General features: G+C 65.0%; 2 protein-coding genes across 2 annotated transcripts in view; both read right to left on the bottom strand.

Moving 5' to 3' along the window:
• The window catches only part of GDPGP1 (GDP-D-glucose phosphorylase 1), a 121,730-nt gene extending 105,981 nt beyond the window's left edge, over positions 1–15,749 (bottom strand). Inside the window, exon 1 of the mRNA XM_075506529.1 lies at positions 15,746–15,749. The gene's annotated coding sequence lies outside the window, so the exon portion shown is untranslated. The remainder of the gene's footprint in view (positions 1–15,745) is intronic.
• On the bottom strand, positions 199–2,369 carry ANKRD34C (ankyrin repeat domain 34C). The gene has a single exon (XM_075504218.1). The coding sequence runs from the start codon at positions 2,331–2,333 to the stop codon at positions 738–740; it is 1,596 nt and encodes a 531-aa protein (XP_075360333.1). The 5' UTR covers positions 2,334–2,369; the 3' UTR covers positions 199–737.
• Positions 15,750–17,371: the final 1,622 nt, after the last annotated feature.

The following is a 17,371-nucleotide window of genomic DNA, read 5'->3' as shown; positions in this document are numbered from 1 at the left end:
CAGGAATGCAGTGCTTGGAGCTGCTCAGGGTGGTGGCAAATGCCCCTGAACCTTGGTCGCGACAGAGACAGAGACAAACCCGTTCCCGATCCAGGCCCGCTGAAGGCACCGGGTTGCAGCAGTAACGGGGTTAGCTCAGCCTCTGGAGTTTCAAAGGGCTTGGAAATCTCCGAGGCGGAGAATTGTCTCCCTCTCCAGCACAGTGAGGGTACCAATACATTCGATTGCCAGGGAGGGGTATTTCTGCTCTTCCAGCCTCGCGCAGCATTAAGCTCCTTTCCTTCCTGGTAGGCACTTCACAAACACATCGGCCCCACGGCTCCCTGGCGTGGGGCTCCGGACGGGTTTCTGTGTCAGAACGAGCGGGATGGAAGAAAAACGGATTGTAAATAATGAGGAATAAGTGAACTGCAGGCAGGAGCCTTTGTGCGAAGCCTGATGATCTCAAGCGGTCTGGGAGCGGATCCCTCAGGTAGTCGCTCCTGGGGAAAAGTCCAGAAGTGAATGAAGAGTGCAAGAGAGACTCTTCAGCTGCTTGGGCTGGATGCCCGGGCTCTCCTTACAGCTCTGGCAAGTGGGAGCAGGAACCTCCTGATTGACGCCCTGGGCACAGGTCTGACCCCTGCGGCCACCAGCGCTTCCCCGGAGCTGGGCGACCGCTCGGTGCAGCAACCGTCACGTTTCTGCAGGGAGAGCACTGACCTGGCGACCTTCCTGGGAAAGAAACGGTGACACGGCTACTGGGCCACTATTTCCTCGAAATCGGAGAGCTGCCGCATCTGCTCCGCTTGCATGGAGTGTCTTCGGAGAAGCTTCCTTTTGGCTCTCAAGTCGCCCCGTCTGGGCGAGCTGGGAGCAATGGGTACCAGGGACTTCAAGCCAGCAGCAAGCGGGGAGGAGGTTTTGCTGTTGGAGCTGATGTCGGGGATCAGGGGGTTGGGGTTCACGTTCAGGGGGGGCAGATATCCTGGCCTCGTGTGGGACATGTGGTCCAGCAGCAGGGTCCCGGACCCTCGCCTCTCCAGCAAACTGGGGGGTCGGCGCCGGACGGTGCCGGGCGACGTGCCGGTGATGCTGTCCAGGGACTCCCGTGAGCCGACCAGCAAGGCCAGGTGGGACCCGCTGAGCTTCCTCCTCTCTGACGGCACCTTCCCCGCCTCGGCCGGGCTGGGGATGCCGGAGGGCTGGGGGTCGCAGTCGTAGTGCTCGGCGCCCAGCCTCCGCCAGTGCAGCGCATCCATCGCCGCGGGCGAGCTGGCGGCCGCGGAGCTGACGCTCTCCGGCTCTTCGGGGACCGTGCTCCTTCGGGGCAGGCGCTGGTGGGTGGCCTGGCTCTTCTCGTAGGCTGCTTTCCTCGCCAGCGGCCCAGGGGCTGGCGGCGTCCTCAGAGCCTGCTCGTCTACCGGGGGGAAGAGAGAGGGGTCCTTGCTCTTGCTGCTGCCGCTCCGGGCAAGGGGAGCCTTTTTGGAGAGCGAGAGGTCGCCGATGCCCATGATCACCTCGTCACCCGCGCAGACCCGCGTGTCGTTGCGGTGCGCAGAGGCCGCCAGCACCGAGGGCGCAACCAGACCCCACGGCTCTGACCGCAGCCGCTTCAGCTGGGGCAGGCGGGCTCTCCTGGCCGGGCCAGCTCTCCGGCCCGGGGAGGGGGGCTCATCGGCAGCCCTGGCAGAGGGGGTGTCCCCGGGGTGCGACGGGTGCGGGCCGAAGATGCCGCTCTCCTTCTCAGCGGGGCAAGGTGCCGAGGCGGGAGTTTTCAGGTGGTTGCTGGAGGGTGCTGTGCACGCCTCGGGGGGGGCCCTCTCCTTGAGCTCCAGCGAGGGGGGAACGTTCAGGTACTGCTTGGCGGTCTTGGTGCCAGAGGCTGATTTGTCCATGGTGATAATGATCACCTCCTTCCCTTTGGCTTTGCAGGCGTTCAGGAGGTGCTGCAGCACGTCCTTATCATCGGCGTTGATGGCGTGGACCAGAGCTGATGCTCCCGAGTGGTCCTCCAGGCTGGGGTCTGCCCCGTTCTCCAGCAGCAGGGACACCACGTCCCCCCCGGCGCCGCGGATGCAGGCATGCATGAGGGCTGTTTTCCCGGACTTGTCCTGGATGTTGGGGTCGGCTCTGTTGTCCAGCAGGTACTTCACCATCTTGGCCTTGTTAATGCTCTGCTGGTCAACGTGCTTGGTGATGCAGGCCACCATCAGGGCGGTCTCCCCTTTCTTGTTGCTCTCGTTGATGTAAGCCCCCCCTTCCAGCAGCAGCCGGGTCAGCCGGAGCCGGCCGAGCCACACTGCCTTCAGGAGGGAGTTCCCCCCCATCTCCAGCTCCGTCACCTCATCCATGGCACCGGCCGCTGCTTACTGGTGGGCAAAGACGGCGTCGGCCGGCAGCTGTGGAAGGAACCGCGAAGGAGAGGTGAGGCTTGCTCCTCAGCCCTGGCTCTCAGCTCTGCCCTGCCTCCCCAGGGCTGTCACGCTCATCCCACTGCCTCTCCGACCACGTCCACCCCACCCTGCGGCACTGGGAGCCCCCCCGCGCCGTCCCCCCTGCCCGTGTGCAGCACCACAGCCCCCTGCACACGGGGTCTCCTGCTGCCCGGGGTGCAGGGCAGGTGGGCGGCAGCGGGAGGAAAGGCTTGCTCTCCTCAGGGGTCCCCTGGGCAGAAGGAGCCGATCTTTGCCGGCTGGAGATGCCTCAGCCCTGCCTTCTCACAGCCGCGCGTAAAATGCATTTACTTTATGGCATTGCCCCCCTCAGTAGTCTCATCCTTAGGATGTACTGTGTTTTTCTCTATCGGCCATGGAGCCTCCGGCCTTCCTCTGTTCTAGACATGCCAGAGGACTTGGCTGCCAGGGCCCTGAGCGCACCGATTGCCCTTAATTGCCTTGACCAGCCTCACCCGAGACCCCCGTCCACTCCCCCTCCCTCTGCCCCGCGGCTGGGGACTCTATTTAAACGCTGGCCTGGACCCCCAGTCCTGGTTTGAGCTATGAAGGTGCCTGAGGCTCCATCCACCCCTGTCAGACCAGACTTGTTCATTGGACTTCCCTCGTTGGCCTGGGACCTGACTTGCCACCCTGCCTCGGCCTGATGATCGCTGGCGGTGGGACCCGCCACCGACTTGTCCCTGCCCTGCTGATGAGGTCTCGCCCCAGCTCGTGCGGTGGTCGCCCTCAGCTTACGGCTCGTCTGCCCCCGCAGAGCGGCTCTGCTCTTGCTGCTCCCGGGCAATACGTCTCAGTTCATCTTGCCTTGCTCTTTTCCAGCTCTGCTTCCCCAGCAGCCATGCTGACATTTGCCCGGATGCAGCTGATTTCCCCAAGCGCCAGAGAAATCAGAACGGTCCCGATGCTGAGACGGTTTCCACCGCGTCTTCCAGGTCTCTCACGCTGTAACACAGAGCCCACTGGAGACAGTGGGAGCATCTCCCACGGCTTCTTGGGCTGGAGCCACGATCTTTGCTTCCTCACTGCTGAAGGAAACGTGAAGCAGCTGCGGTCACGCTGCCTGTGACCCTATGCTGCTTAGCGGTGGTGTGAGCTGCTTGTGCAGGGGAGTGCTGCAAGAGCAGCTTCCGCTCGCAGCAGTCTCTGCAGCAGGACTGGCTCAGGAGGATCAACAGGCATCGTCTCTGCTGGCAAGTGCTTCCCTGCCCCCGCCCGGCCTGGGCCGGCTACGGGAAATTCAGCCAGGTAAGGCTCCTGCGCATCGCTCCGCAGCCACGATAACGCAACCCGAGTGCCTCGTGGCCCTACTGCCTGCGTCCGTGAGGAACAGCACCCATCCCCTGCAGCTCTGAGACCCGGTGGGCTCCATGCACAAGGCAGGGGTAGCGGCTCAGAGCTGTGCTGGAGGGACCAGCAGATGCCCGGCACCTTGGAAACATCACAGAGGCACGGAAGCAGACCTTCAGCCGGCGTCTCCAGGGGCCCTGCCACCTCCTCGCCCCACGCCCTCACTGCTCTTTGCTGCCTGTCCAGCTGTGAGCGGCGGTTTCCGCTCCTCAGGCCGTGCCCAGCCCTTCCCTGGAGCATCCCCACCTGCGAGGGGCCCGCCTGAGCCTGCCCGCTTCGCCCCGCAGCTCCCGGCAGCCCCCGCTCATCAGGTCTCCCCGAAAGCCTCCCCCGTCGTGCGCACAAGCTGCCCTGCCCTTCCCCGCCGGCCCGTGCCCTTCGTGCCCCGGGGGACGCGGGGATCCCGCAGCCCTGGCCCCTGCCGTAAGTGCTCGCACCGGGGCATCGCCCCCCAGCCCCCCTCAAAGGCGCAAGCGGTGTCGGCCCCCTCCCCGGAGCCGTGTCCGTGCGCCGCCCGCGGCCCCTTCCCCTCGGGCAGCCCGCCGGCTCCTGCTGAAGTCGCTCCCCCGACGGCCCTCACCTCCAGCTCCTCGCCGGTCGCGTTCCCGGGTGGGTGCGCGGTGCCGCCGGGGGGTCGCAGCCCGGCTGCAGCCCCGTCCCTTCCCGCTGCCCGCCGGGGGTCGAGGGGGCCGGCGCCCGGGCACGCTCGGCCGCGGGGCTGCAGAGACGCCGGGGGGAGAGCGGGGGCCCTGCCGTCGGCGCCCCCCGCCCCGGGGCAGCTGCCCCCCGCCCCGCCGGGGCCGTCCCGGGTCCCGCCGCCGGCGGCCCCTGCCCGCGGTGCTGCCGGTGGGGGGGGGGGGCACCCACCGCCCCCGTGCCCGGCTGCCGGTGCCCGGCTGCCGGTGCCCGGTGGCGATGCCGGGCTACCCCGCCGGTCGCACCGGCGCCCTCGCCCGCATCGTCCCTTCTGTGCGCTCCGGGCGGCTGCGTCCCCCGCCGGGGCTGCGCGGGGAGGAGGGCGCGGGGGGGGCGGCGCGTCCGCCCGCGGGTGGGTGCGGGGAGCGGCGGGGCGGGGGTGTCCGTGCGCGGGGGGTGTGGGTCTGTGTCCCTGCCCGCCTGCGGGGGGGGCGGGGGGAGCGTGTGCGCGGGGGTGCGCGTCCGTGTGAGCGTGGGGTATGTGCGTGTGTCCGTCTGCGGGAGTGGGAGGCGTGCGGGTGTCCGTGCCGCCCGTGCGTGGGTGGGTGTGTGCGGGGGGGTGGGGGGCCGGGTGTGTGTCGGTGGGTGCGGGGGTGAGTTTGTGTGTGCGGGGGGGGTGCGGGCACACGTCGGAGGCGTCTGTGTCCACGCCGGTGTGCAGGGGGTGCGTGTCCCCGTGCGTGGGCAAGGTGTGTCCCCGTGCGTGTGGGTGACAAGCGCAGAGCTGCCTCCGTGTGCAGGCGGGGGGGTGGGTGTGCCGGGCGCCCGTCTGTGGGGGTGTGCTGCGGGTGTGCGTCCCTCTGGGGGGCTGCATCCCCGCGTGTGCGTGCGTCCGTGTCCCTGTGTCCTCGCACAGGCGTATCCGCACGTGTGCCCGCGTACGAGGGTGTGTCCACGCGCAGCGGGGCGTCCGCACGGGTGCCCCTGTCCCTGTGGGGCTGCATGCCCACGGGCGGGGCGTGGAGCTGTGCCACGCGTGTTCCCTGGTGCCCGCGTGTGCCCGGGCACTGGGGTGGACGTGCGCCGGTACGTGTGTGCTGCCAGCGTCCCCGTGCCCGCCGCGGTGCCCTGTGCCCTGCGCGCGTTACAGTGCCCAGGTGTCACTGCGAGGACCATCCAGCACTGGCGTGGGCACAGGAGGCCGTGCTGTCTCCGTCCGGGGAGGGTGTCCAGACCCAGCAGGACCCAGCCGTGAGCAAACTGGTCTGAGCCCACCGCTGATCCCGCTTGGAGCAGGGGGTCGGACTAGAGACCCCCTGAGGTCCCCTCCGGTGTTAATGACCCCGTGGTCCGAGTGCACATCTCGGGTACCAGAGTGCTCTGTGCTGCGCAGGGGGCAGCCAGGGCCCCTGCGTCCTGTCCTGCTCTCCAGGGCACGAAGCCCCCCTCAGTGCCCTTGGGAAGTTACCGGGACCAGCGCCCTTCTGCTGTCCCTGGGCAGACCTCGCTGGTCCCCGCATCTCTCATCCGGGCAGAAAACAGCTTTTCTGCAGACTCCAGCCCATTTTATTCCGTGGCTGCTGAGAAGATTGGCTCTTTAGGAGCAGTCCCAGCAGAAACAGGTAATTGGGTGGAAGGTGGGGAAGTGGTCATAAATGCACAATAAACACAGTGTTACACATGGCTCTGCAATTTAGCAAACTTACCGCTGCCTGTAACGGTATTTATCATAGCACCCTCTTAGATTAGATTAACATTAGGGGAAATTTCTCTTGTGATTACTAAAATATAATCTAAAATTGCAATCTTCTTTGGTAAAAGATGATAATAACAGTAATAATCAGAGCTAGCAGAGAAATGAAGTAGGTCTTATTACATTAGCAAGCATTTAGGAAAACCTTGATGGCAGCTTCTTTGCTAACTCCAGTAAGGCAGAGACTTCTCAGTAGCTTGCTAAATTGGCCCTGTAAACTCTGAAAATGTATGTCTTCGTCCATTCATTTTCAGATGCATGCACGCACACCAGATTATTTGTAGAAAAGCTCTACTTAAAAAAACAAATTTAGAAGCAGACAAGTTGCCTTGGCAGGATGAGCAGGCTCTGCCCGGGAGCGGGGGTTTGTTCTCCAGCACCAGAGAAAGCCACCGCGGCACCCCAGCGCCACGCGGGTGTGCTTGCGCCCGGTGGAGGGGGGAATTCACACACCTGCCCCGGGGCGTGGGGAGCCACGGGACGGGGCAGGGACAGCCACGGGGGGGACCGAGCAGTGGGGGGAGAGGGAAGGTCCTGGGCATCAGACGTGTCGGGAGTGGGTGCCTGGAGCGGACAGCCGTGCGTGCAGGGCCACTCGTGCCCGCCCGGAGGTACTCCTGGAGTGGAGCTGGTGCTCCTGCCTCACGGCACGACTTGTGGCTTCTCACCAAACACACTTTTGTAGTGTGGGATTACATAAATGATTGTCAATTTATAACTAATTCATGCAATAGCAAAAAGCAGTCTATCTGCTCTGCCCTGCCTTTGCCTTGGGACTTGCCGTTGGGTCGCCAGGGCCAAAAGCTGCAGCCTCGGTACAGGCGGAGACGACAGAAATGACCCCAGGCAGGTGGAAACCAGCCCCTCGGTGGGGTGGCCGTGCTCAGGGGCCGGGGCTGGAGGGGCCGCGTCTCCCATCTGTGGGTTCTCCCTGCAGTGCCTGGGCTGGCCGTGTCCTGGAGGCCAGGAGGTCTGCCAGCAGCTTCACTGAAAGGTTCGGTGGGGCTGTTTCAAAATGAGGGGGTTGCTTGTTCCCAGCGTGCAGCCTGAGCTCCTACATGGAGAGAGACAGCCATGGCTGGACGCAGAGGGCTGCCGAGACGCCGTGAGTCACACGCAACCTTCTCCAGGCTCTAATGACCCCTCCTGGGAGCTCTCCTCTCAGTTAGGAGAGTGCTGGCAACAAGTGACGGGGAGCCAACACCCCCCACCTGCAAGCCACCCTTCCTCTTCCGCCAGCTTTGCAGTCCCCGTTCGTTATCGTCCCCGTGCCGGAGCCCAGGCCAGCTCTGCCGCAGCGCCGGGCTCTCCCACACGCTGCCAAGGTGGCTGCAGCGCTGCCGGCGCTGGTCCTGGCTGGGCAGCAGGAATAACCTTTCCTTGCAGGTGTTCAGACCGGAGAGTTTGCTTTCCTGCTCCACCAGCCCCAACTCACCAGCTTCCAGGCGTCCGCGGGGCGGGGGATGCCCCAGCTCCGCTCCCAGCAGGGAGGGATGAGCACGGCGACGCCGGCTCCATCTCCCCATCGGCTGCCTGTCCAAAGAGGAACTGCCAAGGCAGGGCTATGCGGAGGCAGGGCTGCCCGCAGGCTGCCCGCTGTTCACTCCGCAGGCAGGGCTGCCCGCAGGCTGCCCGCTGTTCACTCCGCAGGCAGGGCTGCCCGCAGGCTGCCCGCTGTTCACTCCGCAGGCAGGGCTGGACGCGGGCTGCCCTTGTGCCGGCTGGGGAGAGCCCTGCCAGGGCTGCGCTGCCGGGACCACGGCCCGGGGGTGGCTATGGAGGGGGCTGAGCGCTGATGATAACCCACCCTCTTTCTACACAAATCGTTGCTGTGTTTGCCTTCTGCTTCCTCTTTCGTTGAATAATTCATAACGAGTGATTAACGGAGATGGGCCCCCTCTTCCTATTCGCACGTGATCACAGGTTGCGTTTTTTCAGAGCTATTAGTTATTCATAGTGATTTGCTGAGTAATGTCTGCGCAGCTCCTTGGCCTGCCGTGTACTGCCCGATGCTTGGCCGGGGTCTGGGGCAGGGAGGCGCAGGCAGCCCTCCTGCCCGGCCCACCGGCCTCCCACCCAGTCCTGCTCCTGCCCAGGTACCAGGACCCTGGGCACTGCACGCCCAGTGCCAGCTCGCCAGGCTCCGAGTATGAAGTTCAGTTGCTGTGAATATGAGATGTGCCGAGAAGGGGGGATTTTGCTTCGCTGGGCGATGGGTTAAATAGGACATTTGGGCTGAATATCCCTGCTTCTTCCTTGGTTTGCTAGGAGCAGCGAACACGAAGGGGCTTGGCTGAACCCAGGGTCGCGTAGAGGCGCCTGGAAAGCGTCGTGTGCGTCACCTCAGCTTTAACCACTGCCCTCCTTCTGGAGTGAGCATTTCTGTGCCACCTCCGCTGTGGGACCGGCGTCAGTGCGGCTCACCCTTCAGTCTCTTCTAGCGCAGATGCCAACGGTATGGTCTGAGACCTCCAAAAAACCCCGGTCAGACCGGAGAGCGAGGGAGGCGGAGGCAGGGGCAGACCCGGGGGCAGCAGCCCTCAGCTCATTGACTGTTTATAACCCAGTGCAAAGGCTCTGCAGGTGCCGACTTCTTCCCGTGCCCTTGTAAGAGCTGCAGACAGGAGAAGCTCTCCCAGCCAGCGTGCCGAGGGACGGGGAGGGCAGCGGCAGAGCCCTGGGCAGGGCGATGCCTGTACTGCCAAGACCAGCTCAGCACCTCGTGCAGCTCCCCGCCGCTGGCGAGGCCAGCGAGCAACGGGCTCTCCAGGAACCGCTGCTGCCAGTTATCCCGGAGAGTTGGGACCCGCCAGGAAGGGAACGGCCCCCGCCTGCAAGGGAGCCCCCAGATCTGCCCCAGCCCCGTCCTGGCTAGGCAGAGCCAACGTGTCCTCCTCGTCTTCCTCGCCAGCATCCGTGCCATCCCTGAGGATGCCATGGCAACGGGGCCGGCAGGGATGGCTGCGGGAGGAGAAACCGCAGCTCCAGCGCCAGGGCTCCGAGCCCTCGCTTCGGTCCTCAGTGCTGCAGCAGTGCCCGGACCAGCCACTTCAGGGCAAGACTGCGAGGGAGGTGGTTTGTGGGTGCCCGGGGTGCCATCCCGCGCACGCTCTGGGCCCTGCTGGGGTCTGCCTGAACAGCCCTGGCAGGCTGCGGAGGGCCGGGCACCGAGCCGGAGGTGCTGCCGGCGTGCATGGGCAGCAGCAGGGGGGATACCGGCACCCAGAACCCTCACCCCGGCAGAAGGGCTCCTTCTGCCCCACGGTGCCTTCCTCCCGGGCAGAGCAGGGAGAGGCGGAGGTGACACGACTGTGACGCCGAAGAGAATAGCAGAGAAGTCGAGTGCTTTGTTGGGCCGCTCCAGCAACATGTCACCACAGACAAGCTGTTGGGCAGCTCTCATCCGTTTATTACAGCTTTCTGAAGTTATAATTAGAGTCTGGCCCAGCCCAGAGGAGGAGGGAGCTGCTTTCAGCTGCCTGCTGGGACCGTAGCGGGCCTGTCTGTGTGTGTGTGGTGCAGCTGAGATCCCCAGCGGCATTCGAGCGGGGGCTGTAGTGATGCTTCGGGAGCCCGAGGCCACGGCCGCAGGCTCAGGGACAGGGCGGCAAGGGGCAATCACGGCTCTGCGCGCTTCTAAAGCCCCGGGAGGAGCCGCAGCAAATCAGCCCGTGCCTTGTCAGCCTGGCCTGTCTCCTGGGAAGGCACTTCTCCCGAAGCACCGGCTCCCGGCCGCCTTGAGCCTCCCCTGGGAGCGGCGGCTGCCCCGGCAGCGGGGGCACGGACGCCGGTGGGACGCGAGCACGGCCTCGCCGCCCTGGCTGCCTTACCTGAGCAGGGACCGTCTCCCGGGGGCCGCGTGGCGCTGGCGCTGGTTCTATTTTGGGTGTTTTGCAGAACAGCTGGTGATCATCTCTCACACCGCACGGAGAGGGCTGCGCGCAGCTATTTCTGCCAGCTCATCCACGCACGGCATCTTTTTATAAACACGCTTCCCTGGAGGGATGCAGGCAGGTGATGGGGGGAGCTTTCAGCGCCGGCGTTTCGGAGGGGACCACCAGCGCCCTGGCTGGGCACGGCCCCTGTCTCCTGACCCACGGGGCACAGCGGGGCACAGGGCCTGGGGCTGCCCTGGGCTCGGGGGGGTCCGGATGCCCGGCACGGGGCAGCTGGGGGTCCCAGCCCTTCAGCGTGCCCATAACTCGCAGCAGCCTGTGCTTTGGCCCCGCGGTGGGCTTGTCCCATGCTCTGCTGCTCCAGGAGGACGCTGCAGATGCGTGTTACTAATTAGGGCTGACGAGAGGCTTATGAAGTTCAGGGTCAGGCCCTCGGCTCTGCCCGTGCGCCCCGGGGAGGTGCAGCCTCCGGGGCCAGCGGGTCCCTGCCGTGCCACGTCCACGTGTTCAGCCTCAGCCGTGGGCCTTGTGGAGGTTTTCACGGGCGAGGGGACCGGCCGTCCCCGTGGCATCCGGATGTTTTCCCCGCAGACCTGAGCAGGGCCAAAGCCTGGTGCAGGTTTGCATCTGCTTTAATTTTGACCCCGATTTCTCCTGCTGGAAAAATTAAGCGAGTACCAGCTTCCCACAGTGTGATGGAGATTAATTAGTTGATATCTGTGATGGCGTCTGCTAGCGGCAGCCCTGCCCCTCACACCTTGCGTAGCCACGCAGTGCTGCACCCGTGCTGCGTACAGCCGCTCCGCGTCCCCGCCTGTCCCGGGTCGGGCTGGCCGCGGTGCCCGGGAAGCACCGGGGAGCTCAGGGCTGGCACAGGGGCATCGCCCGGACGCTGCCGCACCTCGCCCAGCTGGGGGGAGGCAGCAGCTCGCCCGGGGACTGCGGGAGCGATGGAGCAGGCGGCTGCGCGCTGCCGCGTCCTGCGGCATCGCCCCGGGCAGGGCAGGGGGAGCTGGCAAAGCTCTCCAGGGCTCGGGGGGGTGTCAGGGGGACCCGCAGCCCCACTCCTGCTCCAGCACGGCCGTAAGCGAGCCCTTCTCCCATCTTCAGAAGCTGCTGCCCCTTTATTTCTGGTCTGGATGCTGTGGGTACCGCAGGGCTGGACGCAGCCTGGCAGAAGGGATGGATCCTGCGCCTGTGCCCTCTCATCCCCAGCTCTGTGACTCCTGGGCCCCAAACCCTTCCTGACGTATCCTGTGTCAGGCAACCTCAACGTTTCCCTTCTTGCTTTGAAAAGCAGCGGCGGGGCCGTGGCCGTGCCGTCGGTGGCTCAGCCCCGCGCCGCAGCGGAGCGATGCGCAGTGGGACCAGGACTGGGCGACTGGGTGCAGCGTCCTCTGCAAGGGACCCCTGTCCAGGGGGTAGGGCGCAGCGGGGCTGGATGGGGAGGGCAGGGCGGTGGGCTGCAGGGGCGGGCTCCCGGGGCTCTGAAATGCTGCTGTCCTCCTCCCCCCGTCACATCTCCCTCTCTCTGCTGGACCCTTTGCTCTTCCCAGGCCAGGCTGTCCCGCAGGGCTGGGTTATCTCCGGCTACGGTGGGGCTCTGCCCAAAAGAGCGGCCTCCTGCCCCGGGCGTTATCGGAGGCGGGAGGCAGCCGGTGATGCAGCGCTTCCGAAAGAGGCTGCATCACGGCAAGTGGGTCTGATGTCTCTATAGCAACCGTGGGGTAAAAATAGTGCCGGAGAATTTCGGAGCTGTCAGGGAGAGCTCCTGGGATGCGGTGCTTGGGGGAGCAGGGGTTCGGCGGGGGAGCAGGGCTCACCACCATGCTGCTGGGAGCTGCTGTCTGCGCCAGGGCCGCTCCAGGGCCGCCGGCAGCCGAGCGCAGGAGGGAGCTGCGGGGCTCGGGACGTGTCCCCGGCCCGGGTGCGGGAGCCTGGCGGCGCGGAGCCCCGGGCCGCTCCTGCACCAACCAGCCTGTCCCCTCGGCCCCGCAGCGCCCAGGCTCTCCCAGTCCTGGCTCCTGGCCGAAGGCACGGCGACGGGCGTTGGCACACGCGGGGCTCTCGGAGGTGAACACGCGTAAAGGATCCGCTGTGCCCAGCGCACGCGTGCACGGTTATCGCCGTGTCGTTCGACTTGGATTCAAGGCTGCCCTCCCTGCTGCCGTCCCGTGTTGGCTCGGCAGCTCTGCAGCTGCGGCGGCCACCATGGACCTTCCGGGTGGCTGTGCCTCGCTGTCCCCCTCCCCGTGCCTGGGGCTGCCCTGGTTCTGCAGGCGGCCGTGCCCCGGCTCCCAGCCTCGTGCCCCAGGCAGGGGCTGCGTCTCAGACCCCTCTGGGCTCTGTGCGACGGCGTCTGCAGCCCAGCCGTGCGGAGGTTGGAGGCCTTGAAAGCTCCAGCATCAGGTGAACGCAGAAGCAGCCGAAATCCCGCCGCAGGCCCTTGGGGGCCGCGATTTTCAGGGCCAGCCTGAGCGGCCTCGGGGGGGTTTAGGTGCTCGAGTCTGAGTGTAAGCGACGGGGATCTCCAGCTTCACCAAAGCCAGCCTGGGCTCGCCCCAGCTTTGGGGCAGGTCGGGGGGGCATTTGTCACCCCCGATGATTGGAGAAGGGGGGCACAGGAGAAGCGGGGCTTCGCTGCCGTCCCAGCGGTGCGGCTGTAGTGACAGAGGCAGGGCTGTCCCCAGGCAGGGGTGGGTTGTGCTGCTTCCCACGACTCCCTGCACTTTGGGGACCCTCCGCGGGCTGTTCCCTGGGGACGGGGACGTGTGGCGGGCGCAGGCTCTGCCCCTTCTGCGCAGCCCTGCTCGCTCCGGTGCCGCGCGCTGCCGCGTGCGCCGGGGCTGAGGCCGTGCCGTTGGTGGCTCAGCTCCGCGCTGCAGCGGGAGCGACGGACTGGGCGACTGGGTGCAGCATCCTCTGCAAGGGATGGCACCGAGACTCGGGGGACCTCGGGGACATTGGTGGCCTCCTCCACGTGCCGTGGGGACAGCCTGGCCGGGGGCCAGCAGCTTCACAGCGTCACTCCCCGCTGCAGAGAAGGGACCACAGGTGGAAATCCACCTGCTCCCCTTTGCCAGCGCATCCCCGGGCCTGGCTCTGCCAGCTCCTCCCCAGCCAGACGAATCTGGCGTCGCTTCATTTTCCACTTGCAAACGAAGCACAAAACGGCACCTGCACAGAGAGAGAACGAGCCCGGGAGGGAGCCCCTCTGCCACGCCAGCGCTTTGCCTGCTCTGGGGGCTTCGCTGCCCGTCTCCTCCTGACCCACGTCTGAAGTGTGAACAAAGTTTAAAACCTCCCTGTAAGCGAGGAGCGTTTGGAGACGGGTGAGATCTGGGTCACTCTCCAGCCTCTGCTCAACAGTGTGGTGCGTTAATTAGACTTTGACTCTAATAAGTTGCGTTAAGGTCTGAAAATAGAAATGCCACTGCTATGTGTCACTGAACAGCGAGTGCTTCTCATTTTCTAATTACCGGTTGACATTTTGCACAATTAACTCGATGTGCTGGCCCTCAGATAACTGCAGTTTCCAGCCCTTGAATCCTGACCGCTCGGCTCCAGGGAGCCGGGCCGTGGGACCAGGCGGGACGCGGGCTGATGGGCTCGGGGGACGCTGCTGTGCTGGGAGGCCTCCTCCCTCCCTCGGAGCGGGGACGGGAGCTGCCCCGGCGGGCAGAGGGGCCGGGGGCAGCTCGTCTCCATCCTGTCCTCACCCCTGGGCTTTCCGGCCCCGCTGTCTCCATCCCCGGAGCCCCGGGCTCCCGTGGAGAAGGTTCACTCCAGAAAAACCTCCCTTTTCCCTCTTCTCTCCTCTCGCATGCGGGCCACAGGTGGGGTGGGAATGGATTTTGAAAGCGGCCGGAAAGGCATTTGCAAGCCCTCTCCTGTCCTTACGGAGCCGTGTGCCGGGGAACCGCGTCTCCCCCGTGAGCCGTGCCGACGGCGCAGCGCCTCGCCCAGCTGCCCCGGGCCACCCGAGCCCCGCGTGCCCCCGCTCCCCTCTCCCCCTCTCCTTGCTCCCCCTCGGTCTCCATCTCGCGTCCCCGCAGTCGGTGGTTGCCTTGGCAATGCATCCCTCTCCCTGCACTTTTTCATCCTTTTTTTTCTTTGTAATCTGTACATTCTGGCACCTCCACGTTGGTTTTTTCGTCTCGGCTGTACTCCAGGGGATCTGCAGAGAAGCCCGTTGGGTTGAAAGGCGGGGAAACGCACTCAGTGCCGGGCTGGAAAACCTTGGACCCCGGGAGGAGGGAGGTGGCGGTGGAAGATGAGGACGGGAGCGTTGCAGCTGGGTGAAGCGGCGCTGCTCCATCTCGCCGTGGGGAACGGCGTCCTGCGTCCTTCCAAAGCCAGGGGCTGCCGCGGCAATGCCACCCGCTCCCCAAAGCCATAACCCCGCCGGGGTCTCCTGGAGCCGGGGCAGCCGGCGCGTCCCCGCAGCAGGGTTTCGGAGTATCTGGGCAAACCTGGGGCTGGAGCTTGGAAAGGGGCTGAAGCCCGTGATGGAGAGCAGTTTCACACGGGTGCTTTCGAACCCGCTAACTCCAGGAGCTAATAGGCAGGCGTAGGAGGAGCTGAGTGGCAATTCAGTTTGTAGCAATTATTTGCCAATTAAGATGAGCGCAGGCAGCGTCTGGGACCGGAGAAAAAAGCCGCTTGGCCTGAGGACAGGGGTTGAAAAGCAGAGGTGAAGCTGGGAGCGCAAATGCGAGCGGGGGAAGCAACGGGGCTGGTGACGCCGGCACCCCGCGTCTGAGACACGGCACGTCTGCGGCGCCGACCAGAGCTCGGGCCCCACGCGCCGTCCCCCGCTGCCTGCTCTGCCTGCGCTAGGCAGGGGCGCGAGGCCGCCGCTCGCCTCCCGAGACGGCTGCAGGGCGCTGGGTGGTCGCGCCGGGGCTGCGAGGCACGTGGGTGCCCGGGGTGTCAGGGCCTCCCTGGGGAGCGAGCTGTCGCGATGGGCGATAACCTCCACGGGGTTTTGCCCGTCGTTCTTGGGATTTCACCTGCTTCGAGACTGGGGCTTCCCTGCTCCCAGCGCCTGGAAGCGATGCTGTAGCTCCGATCCTTGCAGGGTGCGTGCGGCCGCTGAGGCTCGGGAGCGGCCGTTGTTAAGGTGTTTTCTCGCATGTGCTTTGCACTTTGCTGGGACAGAGAGATGCGGGCAGTAGTTCTCACCCGGTGCTCTTTTTTATTTTATTTAATATTATTCAACTAAGTTTTACAAATATTCATGGCAATGAAATCAATGCAAAAATATTCCATTCTCTCATTTTGCTGGTTTAATTTTAGAAACTCATTTTGTCTGGAGAAGTCATTACAATGCTCTCTGGGTTGCGTTGCACTTCTACCCCTGTGAGGATCTCCGCCCCTAACAGCGCACGGAACAACAAAAGCAGAATGTCAGCGCCTCGTCCTCGGGACGGGCAGAGGCGTGGGGCTTCAGACCGAAAGGTGAAGTACTGCAGTGCTCAGGAAACGCCTTCTAACAAGAAACGAGAAGACCCCGCCGCTGTGCCGAGGGTCTGGGCAGGGCTGCCTGGGCACCGCATCTCCCCCGGCTCTCCCCGGGGAGCACCAGCGGGACCCCAGCGGCCGGCGCTGCCTTGGGGTCTGCGGGCGCCCACCCGCACCCACGCCCCGGGGGTCGGTGCCCCCTGCACCATAACAGGCGCTCCCGGGGACCCACTGGTGACACCAAGGGGGGTCTCTTCCCTGCCGCCCTGCACGCTCTCTGCGCTGCTGGGGGAAGCACAGGCGATGCAGCTCACCCCCCCGGCCCTCCCGGCCCCGTCTACCGCCTTGAGACCTGGCAAAGAGGAGCTGCTGGGTGAATTCTAGCAACGCGTGCGTAAGGCATCGCACCGTGCCGCGAGTGCCGGGGTGGCTGCGCCTGAGCCGTGCCGGGGAGAGAGCCCGGAGATGGGCTCTGGCATCGACGGCTCCCGGCACTCCTCTGCCCAGCGGCACTGGGGCTTCCGTGCGCTGACCGGGAAACCTTATTTCACCAGAGCAAAGGGTTAAGGGGCTAAACCAGCTTGTGTTAACTTACTGTTACAGTAACCACAAAATACAGAAGGATTTCCCCCCCCAGGACCAATTTCCTATTTCTGGAGCGGCAGCCGGCAGCACGGCGGGGCTGCCCTGCCCTGGGGACCGCGCGGAGCACGCGCGTCCGGTTCGCCACGCTCACGCTTTCTGGTCTGCGGGGACCGAGGCCGCGAGCTGGCATCCACATCTCATCAGCGTCCTCTGCCGAATTCCCATTCCTGACATTTTTTGTGCTCCAGGTGGGTTGGGTAAACATTGGTGCCGGTGTTCTGGCACTCCTGCCTCACGCACGTAGCGCTGAGACCCATCACGGCAAACAGAGTTTCATCTAAAAATCATCTCGATTTAAGCTCGTTTATATAGAAAGTAATTTTGTTTTGACCTCACCCCAGTTCTGCCTGATGAAGCATTCATTCCCACGAGTGTCTGGAGAAGGGCAGCTGACGGCGGGGGGGGGCTAACGCAGGGTTTACGGGCAGGGCGGTGGTGCAGGAGGGGGAGCAGCCGTCGCGTGCTCCTGCCCCAGCTCTGTCGCTTGTCGGGCTGGGGCCTCTCCGTTACCCACTGCTGAAGGGCAGCACCTGCGTCCGTGCTGGGCTGGAGGGCTCTCCCAGAGCAGAGTTACTGATTTTGGAGGGTTTTGGGGTCCTCGTGTGCCGTACGCCATAGAAGCGTCACTAAGGATTTCTTCTTCCTATTTCTCTTTCCTCAAGCTCGTGTCCTCGTCCCTTGAAAGCAGACGACTCCAACGCTGCTCTCCCCTCTCTGGACGGCGTGTGCCGCCGGGCTGGGAACAGACGGCTCCGGGGGGCTCTGAATGGCACGTGCTGGGAGACCCCCGCTGGCCGGGCGGCCACGGCTGAGACAGGCGGGACAAACGCGGGCGCTGGGCGAGACGCCGGACGTGCCGCTCCAGAGCATCGGCCCTCGAGGGTCACGGCTCACCCTGGCCGCCAGGTGCCGGGGTGCCGCTCTGCCGAAGGGACGGGGCTCATGGCGCGTCCCGCCGACCCGAGAGTCTGAACCCCCACCCGAGGGCGAGCGGCTGGGTGGGCATCTGGCAGCCAGCCAAGGTCAACCCGCTGCACGCGGTATGTCCGTCAGCGCAAGGGCGTGCTGTGCTGGAGACGGCCCGGGATCTGGGCAGTTGGTTTCTGACTCCGTCAAAGCTGAAGCCATCTGGGATGAAATTTTCTCTTGTTGCCTCAGAATGACTCTCGGTGGGAGCAGAAGACAGCCGTGGC

The sequence above is a fragment of the Mycteria americana genome, chromosome 6 (genome assembly GCF_035582795.1).
Source record: "Mycteria americana isolate JAX WOST 10 ecotype Jacksonville Zoo and Gardens chromosome 6, USCA_MyAme_1.0, whole genome shotgun sequence".
In the NCBI taxonomy this organism is placed as follows: Eukaryota; Metazoa; Chordata; class Aves; order Ciconiiformes; family Ciconiidae; genus Mycteria; species Mycteria americana.
This window is presented reverse-complemented; position numbering and strand designations above follow the sequence as displayed.